Consider the following 19,692-nt stretch of genomic DNA (forward strand, 5'->3'; position numbering starts at 1 on the left):
AAAGTTTCCCTTATAGTGCGAAGGAGGAAGGGCCAGAAAAGATCTTCGTCTTCATCACTCGTTGAAAGAAACAATGAATTTTAAAGCCTCAGGAGTCGCAGCGTGAGCGGACAGGCACGAAGTTGATTGCTGAAGGCCAGCCCTCGATCAGGAAGTTCGCCAGTGATTCAGCCTGATCGGCACGGTGCGAGTCGCTCCGAACGGAGCTTTTGTGCCAGCGAAATGCACGTCGACTCCAACAGCTGGCGACGTGCCAGCGCCGCGCAAAGCGAACGCATCCGCGACAGCAACCGAACCGAGCAGCTGTTCCACGAGCTGCGCCTGCTCGTCGACCACAGCGGTGCCTCCACCCCGATCCACCACCATCACCAGCGCGACTCCGACGTTGCCGCCACTTCGTCGTTGACTCCGGTGTCTTATTTTGCGTCTGGCAGTAGAAAGATGCCACCCAAGAAATCGGGCAGGGCGCTGCTGCGCGAGGAAGGTAATTGCGATGGCGATGCGCGCAATTTCGCGAGCGCACGATGACACAGCGTACAAATGCTGATGAGCGACGGAACAGGACTCGAGAAGACGGACAACGACCTACCCTTAACCAGTTGGCCGCAGGTTCAGATGATCAATCAGAAGAACTATTATACGTACGTATATATCGACGCTTCGAATTGCATTGAAGATGATGGGCACTGACACGCGCGCCTGACTGCAGTGAATACTTGAAGAGAGACGACCAGTACCTTGCGTATCGCACTCTGCAAGAGGAGAACTCAAATCGGCTGCGCAAGGAGGCGCTGGACAGAGCTCGCAATGGCATGCAAGTCAACGAGAATGACACTCCCATGGATACCGACGTGCCAATGGACGACGTCGTGGACACGGCTGGCAACCCGAACGAACCTCACGGAGCAAAGATCATCGTCATTCATCCAGGCAGCCAGAACCTGCGCATTGGGCTCGCGAGTGACGTGTTGCCCAAGACCGTGCCTATGTGCATAGCACGCAAATGGAAGGAGAGTGAGTCAGAAGAAGGTGATGGCGAGCCAGCGCCGAAGCGACTCAAGATGGCGACAGAGGGCCTGCCAAGAGACAAACAGCACTTGTCTAAGCAGGGCATCTTTGGTGAAGACTTCCAGGCCACGTATGCGACAATGGCAGCAGATCTGAAGGTGCGCCTTCGAGCCAAAAAGATCAAGATCTTGCCAGCACAACGGGATTTGGTTCAGAAATTCAACATGCAGCAGGAACCGCAGATCATCTCCGCACATAATGACCCCCACCAGATAGATTGGACAGAAGTCTCGCCAAATAAAGCACCGGAGCGCTTCACAGGCATGGCGGCCCTGCGCATTCCGGACAAGTCAACGCCGCGCTACCGGCTGACATGGCCCCTTCGCCAGGGATGGTTCAACGAACGCGACTACCACGACCGGAACCTTCTTCTAGATGACTTCTTTGCGATCATCGAGGATGCGCTAAAGATGGAGCTGGGACTCGGGAGGCGGGACTGGAAAGACTACAGCTGCTGCTTCGTGATACCAGATTTGTATGAGCGCAACTACGTCACACTCATACTGGACAGTCTGATGCGTGAATTCGGTTTTCAACGCGTGTGCTTCATACAGGAAAGTTTGGCGGCATCGTTTGGCAACGCGCAGACTTTGACTTGTATAGTTGATATTGGCGCGCAAAAGACATCGATCTGCTGTGTTGAAGATGGCATGTGCATTGAGGACTCACGAATGAACCTCAAATACGGTGGATGGGATGTAACAGAGCTGTTTATCAAAATGATGCTTACAGATCAGTTCCCATATGCGGACATAAACCTCCGAAGACGGTACGATTATGTTCTAGCCGAGGAGCTGAAGGAGAAGTTTACGTCCATGAAGGAGGAAGATGTGGTCGTACAGTTATACGAGTTCCACCTCCGTGCTGCAAACCAAGACACCCGGAAATACCAGTTCAAGACCTTCGACGAGCCCATGCTCGCGCCATTATCATTCTGGTATCCGGGGATACTCGACCATTCCGCAAAACTCGAGGGCAGGCGAACAGTCATTGACCGGAGCTACGACCTGTATGACGGCACCCCTAACGACCCTTACTCGGCGGCACAAGCCAATGCCCAGAACTGGACGAGTCAGTATCTGCCGTTTACCATCTCAGCACCAGCACAAGGACCGACAGCAGCACCGGCACCGGCACCGCTAGCAGGACCAGAATCTGCATCAACTGCAGCAATCACGGCCACGCCTAGCAAGCCCAAACCTTTTAATCTGCTGTCCCGTCTCCCTCAGGATGATGCTGAATCCACACCTCGCTCCTCAGTCGCAGGCTCGCCCGCGCCAGAAGGCACTGGAACACCAGATGCCTCGCGTGCTTCACCTGGGCCGAACACAGCCGAAGGAGGTGTACTTCCAAATGGCGGCCCTGTCATAGACAAATCAACTGAGGCATTGCGTCTTGCCGAGGAACGCGATCGCATTCTTCCCCTGATGCCGCTGGATCTCGCTATCCTGACGTCAATCCGTGAGGCAGCACGTTCGGATGAGCGCAAGATGCGTGACTTCTTCCAGTTCATCACCGTTGTCGGTGGCGGGGCAAAGATTCCCCATCTCCTGAACTTCTTGCAGGAGAAGCTGAGAGAGATGGTGCCTGGTTTTGGCGAGAAGGGCGTCATAGTCGCGGGCCCTCAGAGGGAGCTAGATAGCGGGGTTGTAGTTTGGAAGGGGGGCAGTGTATTTGCGAGACTGAGCAGCAGCGGAAACGACAGTTGGATTTGGAGTAGGGAATACGATCTCTTAGGAAGTAAGTTGCTGGCTCAAAAGTGCATGTGGAACTGGTAACTCTAGAGTGGAAAGAATGGTCGGCTTTGTCACAGTACGAGACGCATGTATGCAAGGATAAAAAGGCAGAGAGGTATTGAAAAGTTTAATGCTAACTCGTTCACACTCCAATCCTCATCTGTCACCTCTTTTTTGCTTTGAATCGGATTTTCGGGAAACGAATAGTATTATGACTCCCTTGGAAAAGTTTGACGAAGATACGAACGATCGGAATAGGCAAATATTGGCTGATTACCCAACAGCCCGAAGAAACTCAATATTGTGCCTCGAACAATGCTTAAATGCTGCCAGTTCCAATGGAATTAATTGCTTGCTTGATTTTTACACATGACCTCCGTCTACAACCTCATCGGGAACGCGATCTTTACGCCTAGACACAATCCAAATTTCACCATGATCAAGAACGTCTTTTTTTTTCGGCCTACGCATCTCAACAGGGTTAGACGGCAGGCTACAACCCATTCTTGACAGTCGTGCGGAGGAGTCAGGATGTCGTTGGTGACATTAGCAAGTGGAAGGAACTTCAATGCACATGCGACTACATCTCTCTGACGAGCGAAGATTTACCAGATGACTTTGACGAGCATCCGACTCCGTTCGGCGCCGCGCGCCCTAAGCTCATAGCGACAAAAAAGAGCGATGGGCATGCAACACGATCCAGCTCAAGTTCGAGCCAATGTCGTGCTGATATTGCCTGCAGCACGCCCTCTATGTTTACCGCGAAATAGGCTCGCTTCACCAAGGACGATTGTGCTTAACGTCAGAGCCCGAAATTCACAGAGCGACGACAGCGAGATATCGCGATCTGGAAGGGCCTTCGGTACGTGTTGTCAAGAAAAAAAGGTTACCTGAACTCCGACCAGCTTAAACCAGATCGTGAATGAAACGTGACTAGAATGATGTCGCGGTGCACGATAAGCCGCTGTAATGTCGGAGCTTCGGAAGCATCGGGTAGTGTGTGGGTTTGTATGAACTCCATCGACCCTCTCCGCCCCCTAAAATAACCAAATGGGAGAAAATATAAAACACGGCTATACATATACATTAGAATTACAAGCAATTGGATTATTATTGATAAGTTCTAGCGATATTATGTCTAGGGTATATGATGTTGATACTGGTACTGGTAGTAATAGTAGTAGTAGTAGTAGTAGTAGTAGTAATGGAACCAGTAGTTGAACAAACTACTCTCTTGAACAATCTGGACAAAGGATAATCATCCAAATAATCAATAAGCACTGAGAACCCGCACCCACGCAAAGTAATTCGTAACGAATCTCCTCAGTCGTCAGCAGTTTCAGCATCGAAGACACATTCGCCGAACTTCCAAACCTGCTCCACTACAAGTCTCTTCCGACCATGGTCTTCCACTAGTTCGTCCAGCACGACAAGATCGGCATCTGCGCCAGCTTCTAAGCAACCCTTCACATCGGCGATGCCCAACATCTTCGCCGGCGTGGAAGTCACCGCACCCAGCGCCTGCGCAACCCCAACGCCGCTCCAGCAAAGGAAGTTGTTCACGCACTCAATAAGCGTGATGCTGCTTCCCGCAATCTTGCCCTCGTGACCCTCGAGAGTGAGGGTGGACCCTTTTTTGATGATTCGGTCCCCGTTTGTCCATTCATGGATGCCGTCTGGTAGGCCGACCAGGGCCATGGCATCCGTGACGAGAATGAAGCCCTCGGGGTGGGCATTCCACGCTATGTTGATGGCACTCGGGTGCAGGTGAATTCCATCTGCGATAATACCGAAGTATGGTTTTGGGTTCGAAGGATCTGCACCTTGTCCCAAAAGACCAAACATTCCCGGGTTGCGGTGATGGAGCGAATGCATCGCGTTGAAAAGATGTGTGATCATTGTTGCACCGGCAGCGACACCTGCTTGTGCTTGCTCATAGTCGGCCGCAGTGTGTCCGATGGAGACGCGAATTCCGCGTGCTCGGAGTTCGCGGATGGCTTCGAGTGCACCAGGCTGTTCTGGAGCTATTGTTACATAAGCGACAGGCGTGCTGCCTTTTTCCAGGTTGGCTGCTCCGTAGCAATCAATCAGGTCATCCATTCCGTTTTCTGGAGCTTTGAGTATAGTCTTGCTGTGGATGCCATTTTTGAGTGGGTTCAAGAATGGGCCTTCGAGATGGGCGCCTAGAGACTCGGCACCATCTCGTGGAAGTCTTCTGGATCCTGAGCGTCCAAGATAGGGAAGAACCTTGTGATAGATATCTGCTTTCTGGCTCACAATCGTAGGCGTGTACGACGTGACACCTGTCTTGACCAACCCTTTGTTGACCTTAATCATACCCTTTGCGTAGTCTGCCAACTTCTCCGGCGCGACGGAAAAGTCGAAGCCGAAGGCCCCGTTTAGTTGAACATCAATAAAGCCTGGCGAGAGTATCTTGCCGCCCAAATCGACAACATGGTCCGGTGCTATCCTCTGGTTGTAAAAGACTTCTTGTCCGTTAAGTATCTTGCCACTGCGGGAGCTGATCCAGAGGTCTTCCTGAACAAGTTTTCCACTCTTCACGAGTCTACAGTTGGTGAATTTGGTGATGTTAGTCCGGGTAGGACTCTGCTGTAGGCTGCGAATCTTTCCGGGCATGTTGAGGTTTAGAAAATTATGGGTTTAGTGACACGGAGAGACAGACCAAACCGAAGGAGATGCCCCGGCGAGAAAATTGGAAAAGCAAATCTCATCCGAAGTCATGGATGAATATCACGATCCTTTGTAATCTTTCAATCCAGCACAGTCGCTGCTATGACTGGTCGGGCGTTACATCATACTGCCGCGAAGGGCAAACACAGTCACCACCTAAGCTGTGGCTATCGACTTATCGCGACAGCACGTGGTAGCAACAGCACCATCTCCACTGGCGGTACTCCATTCGTGTGCGACATTGCGACGATGCCGAACGTTGAACACAACGTTTTTGCCCGATTTGCCATAAGCTCGGGATCCAGCCCTGGCATACAAAAACAGCTTAGCGAGGTTACATTTAGCTTGACCTCCCGGATGACCTCCCTCCACGCCTTCCAAGAAGCATTAGTCACAAGAGACGCTGCAATGTTTCGCTAAATGCAATCGTTACTTTCATGCATCCACAGTCGCCTTGACGATTATTCCCCGGACTTCCAGCGAGCGCTGGGTTAGAGGGAGCCGCGCACAAGCCTGGTCGCGTGCGTCTCCGCAGTTTCGGCGCCTCCATGGCTAGGCCGAAGGTCGTTTCCGAGAATGACCCATGTTGGCAGGATGTCGACAGGTATGTGATTCTCTGTTGTAGAACTGAGATGGTGCTGATGATATGGCAGGGCCTTGGGCCAGTTGATGATGGTATTGTCCTCGACTTTGCTTTCTTTCAGTGGGATCACCTGATTAATGTGTTTCGATGACCACAGGTCGGCTTTGAAGGCACGACAGTGCGTGCGAACGAGGCCAGATAGATAGAAACATGCTCATGTTGACTAGGTCACGCCCCAGATACGCCAGCTGATTGAGCAGTATCACATCGGCTCCATCTTATTGGTAGCAAAGAACTTGAAATGTATATCGTTTTCCTGCCTGCAATCCCTGACAGATTGATTGACGAAGCGCAGCCGCCGAGGAGACAACCCAACTGATATACGACTTGCAAAAGGTTGCCTTTGATGCTGGTCACCCTGTGCCTCTAACGATAGGTCTTGATCAAGAAAATGGAGGGGTTAACAGCCTTTTCGACGAAATCTACATCCGACAGTATCCCAGTGCCATGGGCGTTGCGGCTACTGGATCGAAGGAGCTTGCCTTTGAAGTAGCTAAAGCCACCGCAGAAGAGATCGCTGCGTGTGGTGTCAACCTAATAATGGGTCCGTGTTTAGACGTCTTGACGAATGCACGTAACCAGCCGCTGGGCGTGAGAACTACCGGGGACGATCCTCAAGAGGTTTCCGACTACGGAATCGCATTCATGAAGGGCTACAAGGAAGCTGGAGTTGCCACCATGGGCAAGCACTTCCCATCCTATGGAAACCTGGAGTTCCTGGGTTCGGCGCTGGATGTACCAATCATCACGGAATCATTGGAGCAGCTTAGCCTAAGCGCACTTATTCCATTCAGGAACGCCATCTATCACGGTATCGATGCCATGATGGTTGGCGGTTGTGCTATGTCTTCGGCAGGATTGGAGAGTAAGCCAAAAATTTACCGGAGCAAGTCATTTCTTGGCTGACCCCTCTGCCTCTTAGTCATGCACGCTTGCTTGAGTGATCAAGTTGTTGACGGCTTATTACGCAAAGATTTGCGCTTCGATGGTGTCGTGATATCGGAATGTCTCGAAATGGAAGCCCTTAGTCATAACATTGGTGTTGGTGGAGGAACGGTCATGGCTGTCAACGCAGGATGCGATCTTGTTCTGCTTTGCAGATGTAAGTGTACTCTTTTCACATAATCTGTGGCTAGCCGTCTGTAATATTTTTCCATTATTTGTATACCCAAGAGAGCGACTTGATCCTATACAGAAAATCCCGGTTCATCTTATACTTCTCCACAGATATGCTGAATCACTATGCGCCGCTGATGAAGTGCCCGTGGCTAATATGGCATACCTTGTAGCATTCCAACACCAACGGGATGCTTTCGCAGGGTTGAAATCCGGGATTGAAAGCTATTCAATCACCATGGACAGGATAAAACGCTCCCTCAAACGAGTTTTAACAATGAAGGCAAAGACTACTTCCTGGGAAAAGGCGCTAAATCCTCCGGGGATCAGCTACTTGTCGACTTTGCAGCCATCTCACACAAGTCTGTCGACTAAAGCCTATAATAGCTCGATCACTGTCGTGCGAGACCGTGATGATCTACTTCCACTGAGCAATATCATTGAGCCAGAAGAGGAGCTGCTCTTATTAACCCCCCTAGTTAAGCCGCTTGCTGCCTCTGCAGCTGCCAGAGCGGTAATCGAAAGTATGGAAGCTCACTCCCCCGAACCGGCAGCATGGGAACGAAGCTCATCAGTAATGAGTGGCGAGCGCGTGTTTCGCGAATTGGGCAGAAGCCTAGCCCGTCGTAGGAACGGCAAAGTCTCGCACACATCTTACACAGCAAACGGCCTCAGGCCAATTCATGAGAACCTAATCAACCGGGCCAGTGCGGTCATTGTTGTAACGGCCGACGCGAATCGGAATATCTACCAGCAAGGTTTCACGAAGCATGTGAGCTTGGTTTGCAACATGCAGTACTCCGCAGGGGGGGACAAGAAGAGCAAGCCCCTCATCGTTGTTGCTTGTAGCTCGCCATACGATTTTGCGCTCGACATGTCGATTGGAACATACATTTGCACGTATGACTTTACCGAGACTGCACTCAATTCGCTGGTCAAAGTCCTGTACGGCGACATTGTCTCAACGGGAAGTCTGCCTGGGAGTATCAGTCAAAACCAGAAGCTAGTACCGTCAAGGCAGCATTGGCTCGTTGAAACGTACAATGAAGAACGAGATGCACATGCCTTGGATGCGCTGATTAGAGCTGTGAGCAAAGACTGTCCCCCCGGCCAGAGGTCCGAATTGTCAGGCGCAACATCGACGTCAGTTTCCTTGCATCATCCGGAAGTCCTGGAGGCTCATTTCGTGGTTCGAAACAGTAGTACGCATGCCCTATATGGATTTTGCGCCACGTACTTTTTCAAGAACACGGGAACGGGCGTGATCGGGTCTCTTTTTGTTGATCCTAGCCGGCGCAAGCTCTCGATCGGGAGGTCCCTTCATCACCGAGCGATTCGTACGTTGCTTCAACGAGAAGGCGCCAAACGCTTCCAGCTCGGTTCGCGGCTACCCAGCATCTATTTAGGAATACCGTCCGGACATGGAATGGACAGAAGGCGGCTCCGCAGCTGGTTTGCCAACCTGGGCTGGAATACTGCTCTGAGTAGGCCGGTGTGCAGTATGGTCGCTCGCAATTTGGGGGAGTGGAGTGCTCCGGATGGTATGGCGAAGAGCTTGCAGAGTGCAGGGGCAGAATTTGATCTGGTCTACGGTTGGGATTACTCGGGCCCCATTCTGGAACACATTAAAACAAGCAATCGGCAGGGTCTGGCCGAAGTGTACAAGCTTGCGCTCAACGATCCCACGGCGTGCGGCATCATTCGAGCGAAAAGACCACAGGACGGTGCACTGCTGGGCACTGTCGTGCTGTACAACACTCATTCTCAGATTGCAGAATTCGTGCCAGCCTTGAAGGATTTGAACGAGGTGGCTGGAGGCATCTCGAGCCCAGTAATTAGCCCATCTGCAGGCGACTACAGCACGTTGCTGCAGGGCCTGATTTTGCTCGGCGTCCGGCAGATCAAGCAGCAAGGCTGTACGGCATGCATCCTAGATTATGTAAGTTTATTTCCTACATTTGCACGGGACGAGGCAGTGAGCGAAAGGAGAGGAAAATATAGAAACAAAACAGGACGATCGTGCGGCAGCTAACGCATGCGACGACAGATTGACGGAGACGGCAATTTCGACGGGCTGTCGGCGATGGGCTTTGACGTTCTGCACAACTTCGAGGAAACAGCGTGCGATGCGATGACATGGGCACAGGCTGCACAACTGCCCGCGAGTTAGGCGTATTTTCCCAAATGACGGACAGATTGACACACAGAGGGCAGGCGTTACCGCGGGTCGAAAATGACTGGCTATACCCGTTCGCTGGTCAGGGCGTGTTCATTGTGCATTTCCTTTTTTCTTTGGGCGCGGGGAAACAGCATCATCTCGTTTATCGAAGCGTTTGTGGCTGATGCCATTGCTGGTGCGGACGTGTGCTCGGGTGAAGGGCGCGAGCGTGTTTGATATGTATCAAGTCGGTGCAAGGGCGAGCGTCCAACCTCGTACGGGAAAGGGAAAGGGGAAGGCTCAAAGGGGAGAAAGGGGGGAGGGGAAGAGCAGAACGAGACGGATGGGCCTTCCTCTTTCTTTTAAATTCTCCGTCAGGACGGCAGTGACCTCATGTCGGTAGCGTTTGATAGACGGCTCGAATTACGCTTTTGCTCTATTTTTTTTCATGCAGTGCTGTTGACGGCCTTACCTGAGCCTCGGGACCGGGGAAGGGGCAGCATGGCCTTCTCAAAGTCGTACCTCGCTGCTCGAGAGGGGACGAGAAAGGGACAGGGTCGAATCTGACGATACAGCGCTGAAGGAGAGTGGGCCGAGAATTGGGATTTGGTGTGGGCGCGCTGGCAGAAGCGGCTGTTTGGCGGACCAGCCTTTGGTGCTGGGGCTAGCGCTGGGCGTGCAGGCGGGTTCGCCTCCACCATGCCAAAATAGGAAAGTCGTTAGAACAGAAGGTGCATGTTCTCTGCACGGCATGATTGGAGGGTCGTGCCCGGCTTGATGCGGCTCAGATATCAGCACTCCCCCACGAATTGCGTCAAAGCGCGAACAGCGGGCTGTCCGATTGTGCAGAGCGAGCTTTGGAGCAGGGCAGGCCTTGTCTGACTGGCGTCAGCGTCTAGCCAAGAACAGCACTGCGCTAGCCGCAGATGGCAACGCCGAGGCCGATCCACTGGAGGGGGAGGACTCTGGACCTATTTCAGGCAGTTTTCTAGAAGACCCACACTAGCTGGAGGCGGTTTGGTTCACACCAGAGCCGTGCGGCACTTGATGGCTTGAATGAGGGGTCGCTTTCCAATGACCAGGGATGGGTGTGCAGCGCTAGGCCAAACAGCGTGCAGCGTGCAGGCGGCAAGCTTCTTCACGCTGGGTGGTTCTCTGTGAGCGTGAGCGTGAGCGTGAGTGCGAGTGCGAGCGCGAGCGTGAGGTTGGTTAGTGTGTCAGTGTGCGTGTGCGTGTGTGTGCGTGCGCGTGCGTGTGAATGGGAGCAGAGCAAGTAGTGCAGGCAGGCGCGGATATCTTCAGCAGGGCAGCACCTTCTTTTCGTCCCCGTCGCACCTTCTTCGCCTTTTTCCACCCTCGCGCTTGCCTCCAGCAACAGCACCGCACAGGTCATCGCTCCTCCTTGCTCGTCCTTGCTCATCCCACCACGTGCCCGGGTCGCCGGTATCACCACCACCACCTTCACAATTTCCCTATCGTTGATTGCTCCGCACTACGCACAGGGCCTCTCTCCCCAAGTCCACCCGTCCTTAAATGCTGCCCTGGCTCCGTCAAGTCCAGAGCCCGCTTTGTCGTATGCTTGCGCCGCCGTATCACAACCTCCCCTCCCTCGACTCTGGCGCCCTTCTCTAATATTAGTCCACCCACCCATTCTTTCCCACCCCCTCTCGCCTTTTAGCACATCGCTCCCTTCTCGCCCGAACCGTTGCCTGCCCGCTGGTCAACACGCCTATCCAAAGCTGCCCTGGTCGCCGCCGTTGCCATTCGCCCGTCTCTGGTCGCCCCAAGCTCACGCCGTCTCACCACCGAACCCACGGCCTCAAAACTAATCGCATGCCGGAACAACTTCGCTATTTATTTTTGTCCGCCCCAACTTCGACATCTTCGCCATCATGGACGGCTTCGATACGATGACCATGTCCTACATGGCCGCACCGCCAATGTCGCTGTCTAATGTGCCGTCCACCGATGCCATGTCTATGCCGCTGTTGCCGCTGAATGACCTCGACCATGCTTCGAATTTCGATGCAGACACCTTCATCGGGTAAGTGGTTGCAAATGCTGCCTCTATTTGACTTGATCTGGTCAAATGACTGACTGCTCGCGCGAAGAAGCGAGGATGCCACCCACTACGGCTCGCACTCGATACACGGTCAAGCCTCGTCCCTCAAGCGCTATCCGAGCCAGTACGACGATCCGTTCTCGGATGCCATCAGCAACTACGACAGCCACACGGGCCTGCAGCAAGATCAGAGTGGAGGCGATAACCCGTCTATCGACAGAGACCATAAGCTTCTCAGTTTCTCCATGCCGAACATGAACTACACAGTGCTCGACTACGCGTTCCGTCCAATGTCGGTGTCGTTGACGGCACAGCTACACGGCATGTTCTTTTTGGCCGAGTCGCCGTGGGCCACCCCCGGGGAAACCGCACCTCCGACCGAGCTCACCTGCTACCGGCGCAATCTTTTTCAGGTCACTGGGAATCTAATGCTTCCTCGTGGACTGCGCTACGTTTTGACCGAACAGGGAGAGCAGTTGCCCATCATCTCTCAGGAACTGACTATTTCTGCAACTGAGTCGGTGGAAGGAAATGCCGTGAAGATCATATCCGTCCCGTGGAAAACCCCAGCCAGCAGTGCCCCGGTGGTGGAGGACAAGACCGAAAAAGAGCCGACGTCCATCCCGCTGGATTTGATGTCGTCGCAGGATGTCGAGACTGAATTTGTCAACTTCCCCATCGCCTGGAAGCGCCTGCAGTTTAGGGTGGCAACTGCAAACAATGGACGGCGGAAGGAGCTGCAGCAGCACTTCATTGTACACCTCAAGGTCATGGCAACACTTGCCAATGGTGCCAAGGTCTCCATTTGTGAAGTGCGATCAGGGGCTGTTATCGTTAGAGGTCGCAGCCCAAGGAATTTTCAGTCGAGGAAAGACATGCCAATCAGTAGCGGAACCACCTCTCGGAAACATAACATGCCCATGCCTCCCACACGAACCTCTACAACCGAAAGCGCACACCCCCCCAAGCAAGAGACAAGAACCGCCCCCCCACAAACCATCGATGTCCCCCAGGTTCCGTTCAGCTACGAACCCGCAGACATACAAGTTTCCCCCGATTTTTTTGAGTGGAAGATACCAAACGGCCACATGGGAGCAATGACGGCCATGCCTGCTGAACCAGCCTCATTTCCAGCTCAACACCCTTCCAACGCTTACGCACAATCAAGTCCTGATCTCGCCAGGCCGTCAAACAAGCGCTCCGCACCGGCGCCACTAGCTCTTTCTCTCGTCGACGATGAACCTCGAAAGACCAGTCCGCCTTGTGACTATGCGAGGAAGATGCCACGGCTTGGAACCAAGACCACGCGGGCGCCTTCATTTTCTCTCAACTTGATGAGCAGTCCAGACGAAAGTGCTGATCTGCTGTACGAATACTTCCCCCTCGGCATGGAGGACTGGATGCCACCCGTCGATGCGGTATACAGACCTCACGTTGTATGCTCACCCCTAATCCTTGTGGAAATGCAATATGTACTAATTTATCTACAGGTACACCACACAAATCTACCGTCGGATCCGAAAGCGCTGGCGGTCAAGAATCGCTCGAAACGTTACTTCTCGGAAGATCAACCGTGAGACTCACTGTTTCTCTATCCCATCCTTGTGCTTGCGCTCAACTTGGTCCAGACACACGCCTGCGACACTGTTCGCTTAGTTTGAACGACCATGAGTGGATTCCTTGGTTTGACGAGGGATCCATCAATTCATCATCCCTTCCATCTCGTACTCCGTATGCCATTCTGCCTATCCGTAAGGCCAACCTGCACTGTTACAGATGCTACTTGCGGGTGAACTTGCGTAAGCGTTGTTACTCAAACGGTCTTTGCGTGACGGGCCTCATACGAGCCGTTTTTGACGAAACACCGGCTGGAGATACAGAGCGTTAGTTTGGCTGGGCAATCCTTGCAAAGGAAAAGAACACACGTAAAGAATTTTTGAACATGAAGATCCACTTGCGGCGGAACGGTCCGTTACGGCCAACGAAGACTTCGAGGATTCAAAAGATGCGCAAAATAGCAGTGCGGGTTGATTTTTTTTCTTTGTTTTTCAGGAAGAGGGGAAAATGATTGATGACGGCAGAGTGTTTCTGCACTTACGATATCACGCCAGTTTGGCTGGTCACACGCATTGACGCCATGGATATGGCTGCAGTTCACGAACGATGGTCAGGTCTACAGTCAGTGTTTTCTTTTGGACGGTCATATACCCCATGAATGGAGGCATGCATACGGCTCTGCTCGCTGAGAGATAGTTTTCGCTACTCTAAACTTTTGTTCTGAATGGCAACGACTCACTCATCACGGCCGATTTACAGCAAATGTCAAATCTTCCGTTATTGACAGACAATATCATGGCTATAGTAAGAAGGGCAGCGCCTTGGGCCACCACTTTGCTTACTCAGGCGTTGACCCGCATATTTGTGCTTCGCCTAACTGCTAATTCCGTCTTATGTTCCTAGCAGAGGGAGGGGAGGGGGCAGTGCGGTTTGTCATCACATCCCTAGTTTACGACAGGAACAAGGGTGCGCTCATTCGCAATCATTGTATTCTTGCTCAGGTACCGCGACTGTGTATCTCTGCATCGATTCGTCTGCGTGCATACATTCTTCACGTCTCCCCACGAAGTGAAATACCTTCGGCATTAGCCACGATCTGGACATGCATTGACGGGCCTGTCCTTCGGCATGGAAGAAGGAAGATGCACTCCCGTCAAAATTTACAAGTACCCCGAAAGAAAATGTCCGCAGACCGATCATTCGTGGCGCGGGTCAAGACGAAGGCGAAGAATGGATATGGCATTCTCCGCTGTCGTCATCATTATTTTGCCGCTCGCATCTGCAATCCCGATGCAGTAAAACATGCTGTGGCACCACAGTTATTGCGAGCGAAAGAGCAGCCAGCGAAGACGAAAATCAGAGCGTGGAAGACTTGACTTGACCTCAACAGTTTCTTCGAAATTTTTATTAAAAAATGCCTCCCTCCCCGTTCCACTCCCAAAACAAGGGAAGAGAAAAACTTTTCCTAGTGGCAGTGGGAACGCGCCGCTTAGGTTGACACATTAGAATAATAACAACGTACACAAACTCCTCACGCTCAGGCCACCCATCGCACCCTGGGGGTTTCGCTCCTCGCCTGTTGTTCCGTTTCGCGCGATGGAATGTTCTTTGCATCACGATTCCGCTGGCGTCTCCACTGCGGCTCCCTTTCGCCGAGAGCCCAACCATTCGAAGAGATAGCGAGAATGATAAAATGCGCGTAGACCGAGCCAAAATAAGGAAGGGTTTCGGGCTAATCCGACCATTTCTTAGCCAAAGAATGCTGCTAGTCCGGGTCCAAAGTTCGTCATTGTGCATTTCTTCCCCCCCCCCCCAACCCCTCCATCGCGGTGGTGCTGCACTACCATGCTATTCCCGACGCATTTTGTTCACCAGACGTCGATGATGCTGTATGCAAATTCGTCCACGGGGAGGTCAAAATTGATGGATGTGTCAGCCAACCAGAACGAGTACCAGATGGCCTGGAAACTATTACATGCCCGTATTACAATCCGTTATTTCTATGACTATCGTTGATCCTGGGGTAACCCTAACCTTTTTCTTTCATGGTATCTTGTCCGCACCCTGCCCCTGTTCAACGCCGTCAGCATTTTCCAGCCTCCTGTGCACTCCAGCATTACGCTAAAGCCAGTTCACGGATTGCTTAGAGATCATGTACTAGGGTCCGCAGCTTTGGCGCCACACAGACCAAAAACCACTTGCCCCAAAGAAAATCCACCAAGCGGTGGGAAGAAGGGGTAAAAAAATTTCTATGAGAGCCGCTCCATGCTGTGAAAATGTCGCTAGGGTATCGCGCATTTGGTTTTGTACAGGGAAATATGTAGCGTCAAGGCTGCCCCTCGAGACAGCTGGCCGCCACAGCAGCGCCAAAAATTGCCGACTCGTATGCGACTTCGAGAACGACGGTTCCCGGTGTCCCACCCGAAGACTTTATCAGGTCGTCGAGATAGGCTTGCGCGACAGATCGGAATCTCGGATAGCGCTCGATGATCGAGCCGTTGCAACCAATAGTCACGTGACCGGCGTCTGCAGGAGTCAAACCCTCCGCAAACAGCCTTAACGACCATAACGAATGGATGCCGGTGGCCAGATACGCGGCCGCACGATGCGATATTGCGCGGACGACTTCTTGGACAAAGCGGAGCTCGGCTAGCATGGGCATAACCTTCATAGGGTGATTCTTTTCTAGAACTGCCGCCGCCTTGGACAGTTCTGGAGTCTCGTCGCTATACCAGACGTCAGCACATAAGGATCCACATATACAACGGACACGATCACTAACTCCTCAAAAGCGGCCGTGGTCGACGTCTCTACTGTGTATGGCTCTAGGAAGCCCTGTGGGAAATGTCCGCCAAATAGACCCGTGGTCTGGATGGCTTCAACGAGCACCAAGCGGACCAGCTCCCCCATATATCGGCCACCAATCATGTGTTCCAGCGGCTGGAAATCTGGACGCTCGTGGTTCTTGTTAAGCTGAGTGTCCCACCTCGTCATCGGCCAAACGTCTTTGCCGAACATGCTGAGCTCCGTGTTCACTACGACGTTTACTGCCTCGTCGAACCATGTTTGAGGCCGCACGCCAAACTTTGATCTCGCAAATGCTTTGGTCGGCAAATTGATGGCCATGTTCGTACCCGTGCCAAGGATCAATCCAAAGCACAGCGCATCATCTTGGTACGCTCGCGTCATCAGCGTTGCCTGTCCGTCGTTGATGATCGCGTCCAGTTGGACGTTCAGAGACTACGTAGTAACATAAGCATGCCATCCAGTCGTCGGAAATCTTGCTTCTATACCGACCTTCTTCTCACAAGCGAGCATGAGGAGACTGCCCAGATCTTCTCCAGTCACGCCCTCACTCGCACTGAATCCCTTTCCCATTATCAGCAACTTGGCTGTTCGTGCAGAGGTTTGCCTGATCGAGTCATGTTAGCATTTGCCTTCTTTATCCTCACCTTCTCATTCAGTAACGGGCTTTAAACTCACTCTATGGGAAACGACCAAGCTAATCCCATAGCGACCTTGGTGGCGCCGTGCGCTGGTTTGACGATGGGATCCTCGAGCACTTCTGCGATGCGCTCCGCCATCCAGTCGAAGAATGCATGTCCCTTCAGGCTTTTTACGAAGTTGTCTATCCTGTACGAATTCATCTTCAAAATCTCCATGCAACTCCCCCCATGCCCATTCTTCCTTCCAAACAGTTGTACTGCAGCCACCCGGAGCGTTGAGCCACCCACGTCCAGCGCGAGGTATGTTCCCTTCTCCTTCCCTGAAGGCAGCGTGTGTATGTATGACGGAAGCATGCAGATGTTGCTCGATTCGAGTTTAAGCTTGAATTGCTCTTGCAGCCTGCCGGACATGGCGAGCAGGTTCGCTACGCTCAAGTGGCCCTCAAATTGCCTCTTCATATCTTTCGCAAATTCCTCCATCCTTCCGTCCTTTACGTCATCTTTCCGTTTGGGCGGGCGCAGTGAGCGGTAAGCGGGTTTGGGCCACAAGAGGAGCATGAGCGAGTCTAGCGCGTCCACAATGAATGCCCAAATGTCGAACATGAGAGCGGTGGTGACCGATTGGAAGGTTATTTTAGGCCTAACGTTTGTGAAGGTCACTTGACGGGAATGTTCTGCTTTCAACTGGTTGTCGTGCTACGAGCTTTGTCAATGCCGACAATGCAGAGCTGGAAGTGTCGAAGATGTGGCTTCTGAAGAGGCAAGGCGCACCGGAATATGCGGGTATATAGAGTTAGACGTGGGTCAAGCGGAAGAGTAGTGTGGATGAGCGAAGGCTGGCTTGGAAACAAGTAGTGATATCGCAAAGGTAGGTCTGGCTATTCCGAGTAGCATGGACCGATTTCGCAGGGTACCGTCGAGCAGGAGCATGACTGTAGCATACGAGTTAGGCTACGGGAGCGGCGGCGGGTTCAATGGGCTGGGCAAGTGAGGTGCACGCAAATGCCACCTTCCATAGCCCTGCTGTGAGCGAAAAGAAAACCCGACTGTTGAATGATTTGCGTACTATGCTGCCAGGTAGAGGGCAATGTGAGGTGGGTTAGCCTTGACGACCAGGTACCCGCCCAGCTGCGGGTGGAGCTCACTGCTGGGACTGTTCACGACGCTCAGCCCTCCAGCGGCAGTGCGCCGGGATCTGTTTGGGTTACTCGATGAAGCGTCTGGCTATCGTCAGTTGGCAAATGCCGTGACCTGGTTGGACGAGCGAACTACTACTCACTCAATCTCCTGCTGGTAGTCGCAGCCTGGGCCAGCGTTGAGGATGCTCTTCGACAATGCGACGTTGCTGGAGATCTATGCCGCTTTCGGCCTTGGCCACGAGCTTCGCCAATGTAACGTGCGCATTCAGCTGATGAGCCTTTACCAAACACCCATTGCAACGCACTATCACCACTGCCGTCTTCGTCGGTCAATCCTGGGGTACCATTGCCCACACTTTTTTTGCCGTCTACCCATTTTGCAACCAGCCACGTGGGGTCATCGCTATGCGGTCCATACTGTCGTCTGCCTCGCGGATCCGACGTCGGTGTTCTCCACAGCAGTTTCAAGCTTGTGTGCTTTGACGCTCCCAGAGACAGTCGTAACTCTGAGCCATCACCCAACTTGTCGTGCCTTCTTCGGGTTTCGTGCGTTCAAGGCGCGCAGCCTCATCTGTCTCCAGGAGTCCACACGCCAGCTAAGCGATTGGCCGTATCTCTGCTAGGCGGTGCGACATGAGGGCGACCCAACGGTGGTAGCCAGACACCTCGTGTGACCAGAACCTTGCAGCGCATGTACAGTGGTATTTCGCGTTCTAAAGCACTCTTTTCTCCACTTCCCGGCCCATGGGCGACGGCTCGTCCCATTACGATCTTGTCAATCTGCTTTCTATGCACATGGTTCAATCATGCTCAGTCGCCCGGTGCGACTAGCAGCTGGAAAAGAAAGGAAAAAGAAAAAAGAGCTTTCGGATCGAAGAAAATGAAATACCATGCAATGAACGGTTAGCGCCAAATCATAGCTCAACGTTGCACTCGCTTTGTGCCATTTAAACTATGAACATTGTCGTACCTGGGATATGAAGACGAGGGATGAAGAAGCAGCCCGTCACCGCTGCAAGCGAGCGTGCCTCACGGGACCCAAGTCGCCATTCTCCGCGCAACTGTCGTTACGAACCAAAGCGTTTCGTGTCGTGATGTGAAGCGAGGAAATCGTCCAGCTCGCGCGTATTAGAAGCGGCGCGTCATGGACCGTCAACCCGGCTAACGGGTCTCTCTGAGCAACGGTTACACCAGATTCAGCTCGCCTGCGCAAAGTCGAAGGGTAGCAGTCGAGGGGTCGCCAAAGTTAGCCCCAGATGCTGTTTCATCAGCTGATGCCGGATCGAGACGCGATCGCGGCCGATGGCCACTCGAGGGTTCGGAAGCGACGGCTGGATCGAGGACGTACACAGATAGACATTCATCACCCATTTAGGTGCCGTATAGGTTTGCACTTGGTGGCGACGACTTTGGTCTGTCGACAATGCCCTTGAGAGCATGGTCGCTTTCCAGATAACGATGCAAAAAAAGCCGTCGTCGTTTCGCCGCAGAACGTGAGAAACCTCTGTCGATGAACATAGCTATGACAGCCCTTCAATGCGATGGTTCTTCCCCCCCCTCACCCTCTTCTCTCCTTTCCCATCTCTCATCTGACCATACGAAACGAAAACGGATTTCCCGGGCCATTCGAATCAGCTTGAGAGGATGACAATGTGCCCTTTTACTTCGACAGAGATCATCATTCCGGCGTAGCGCCGAGCGTCCCATTGCCTCATTCGGGGATGAATAACTGGGGCACTTGGGTTCTGAGAACGCCAAATACCCATTCGTGAATTATTGCATGTTCGTCGCTCGTGGGCAAGGGCACAGAGTCGCCGAGTTTCCAGGCGGAAATGCAATGTCACGTTCTCGCCAGATGAGCCTGTATGCTGCATGCCGTTGCTAGGATGAACCAAGGCAATCGACTTTTTCACCTGCGATCCCGGTAAAGCCGAGTTCACGAATAAACAACAGGATGTTTGGGAATGCTACGTTTCAGAGGAGCTCGAAGTCATGCACAAATGGATTAGGAAAGACTGCAAAGGTTGCAAGAAATTGGCACACGAGTTTGCCAAAAAAAAAAAAAAAAAACGAGCC

General features: G+C 52.7%; 6 protein-coding genes across 8 annotated transcripts; 4 read left to right on the forward strand and 2 right to left on the reverse strand.

Annotated features, from left to right (window-relative positions):
- On the forward strand, nucleotides 1-3,114 carry PV09_00996 (uncharacterized protein). Its single transcript, XM_016353826.1, has 3 exons — nucleotides 1-484; nucleotides 563-641; nucleotides 710-3,114. Exons 1-3 carry the CDS (start codon nucleotides 223-225, stop codon nucleotides 2,844-2,846), a joined length of 2,478 nt encoding a protein of 825 aa, XP_016217921.1. The 5' UTR covers nucleotides 1-222; the 3' UTR covers nucleotides 2,847-3,114.
- An 867-nt stretch (nucleotides 3,115-3,981) lies between these two features.
- PV09_00997 (N-acetylglucosamine-6-phosphate deacetylase) lies at nucleotides 3,982-5,714 on the reverse strand. Its single transcript, XM_016353827.1, has one exon. It carries the CDS (start codon nucleotides 5,439-5,441, stop codon nucleotides 4,128-4,130), a length of 1,314 nt encoding a protein of 437 aa, XP_016217922.1. The 5' UTR covers nucleotides 5,442-5,714; the 3' UTR covers nucleotides 3,982-4,127.
- Nucleotides 5,715-5,877: 163 nt separating this feature from the next.
- PV09_00998 (uncharacterized protein) lies at nucleotides 5,878-9,721 on the forward strand. The gene is made up of 8 exons (XM_016353828.1): nucleotides 5,878-6,099; nucleotides 6,149-6,170; nucleotides 6,236-6,256; nucleotides 6,306-6,381; nucleotides 6,434-7,003; nucleotides 7,061-7,240; nucleotides 7,428-9,193; nucleotides 9,302-9,721. The coding sequence occupies exons 1-8, from the start codon at nucleotides 6,044-6,046 to the stop codon at nucleotides 9,422-9,424; spliced, it is 2,814 nt and encodes a 937-aa protein (XP_016217923.1). The 5' UTR covers nucleotides 5,878-6,043; the 3' UTR covers nucleotides 9,425-9,721.
- A 1,032-nt stretch (nucleotides 9,722-10,753) lies between these two features.
- PV09_00999 lies at nucleotides 10,754-13,961 on the forward strand. Of its 2 annotated transcripts, XM_016353829.1 has the most exons (4): nucleotides 10,754-11,456; nucleotides 11,524-12,910; nucleotides 12,965-13,047; nucleotides 13,103-13,961. In XM_016353829.1, the coding sequence occupies exons 1-4, from the start codon at nucleotides 11,305-11,307 to the stop codon at nucleotides 13,128-13,130; spliced, it is 1,650 nt and encodes a 549-aa protein (XP_016217924.1). In that variant the 5' UTR covers nucleotides 10,754-11,304; the 3' UTR covers nucleotides 13,131-13,961. The 2 variants fall into 2 exon arrangements, with proteins under 2 accessions (XP_016217924.1, XP_016217925.1); XM_016353830.1 differs by having other exon boundaries at nucleotides 12,965-13,961.
- Nucleotides 13,962-14,840: 879 nt separating this feature from the next.
- PV09_01000 lies at nucleotides 14,841-17,784 on the reverse strand. Of its 2 annotated transcripts, XM_016353832.1 has the most exons (6): nucleotides 17,757-17,784; nucleotides 17,249-17,701; nucleotides 16,515-17,173; nucleotides 16,329-16,443; nucleotides 15,814-16,271; nucleotides 14,841-15,757 (listed from the first exon to the last, which is right to left on the reverse strand). In XM_016353832.1, exons 3-6 carry the CDS (start codon nucleotides 17,078-17,080, stop codon nucleotides 15,358-15,360), a joined length of 1,539 nt encoding a protein of 512 aa, XP_016217927.1. In that variant the 5' UTR covers nucleotides 17,081-17,173; nucleotides 17,249-17,701; nucleotides 17,757-17,784; the 3' UTR covers nucleotides 14,841-15,357. The 2 variants fall into 2 exon arrangements, with proteins under 2 accessions (XP_016217927.1, XP_016217926.1); XM_016353831.1 differs by having other exon boundaries at nucleotides 16,515-17,701.
- Nucleotides 17,712-19,683, forward strand: PV09_01001 (uncharacterized protein). Its single transcript, XM_016353833.1, has one exon. It carries the CDS (start codon nucleotides 17,799-17,801, stop codon nucleotides 18,237-18,239), a length of 441 nt encoding a protein of 146 aa, XP_016217928.1. The 5' UTR covers nucleotides 17,712-17,798; the 3' UTR covers nucleotides 18,240-19,683.
- The last annotated feature ends 9 nt before the right edge of the window (nucleotides 19,684-19,692 follow it).

Source organism: Verruconis gallopava, assembly GCF_000836295.1.
Source record: "Verruconis gallopava strain CBS 43764 unplaced genomic scaffold supercont1.3, whole genome shotgun sequence".
NCBI lineage: Eukaryota > Fungi > Ascomycota > Dothideomycetes > Venturiales > Sympoventuriaceae > Verruconis > Verruconis gallopava.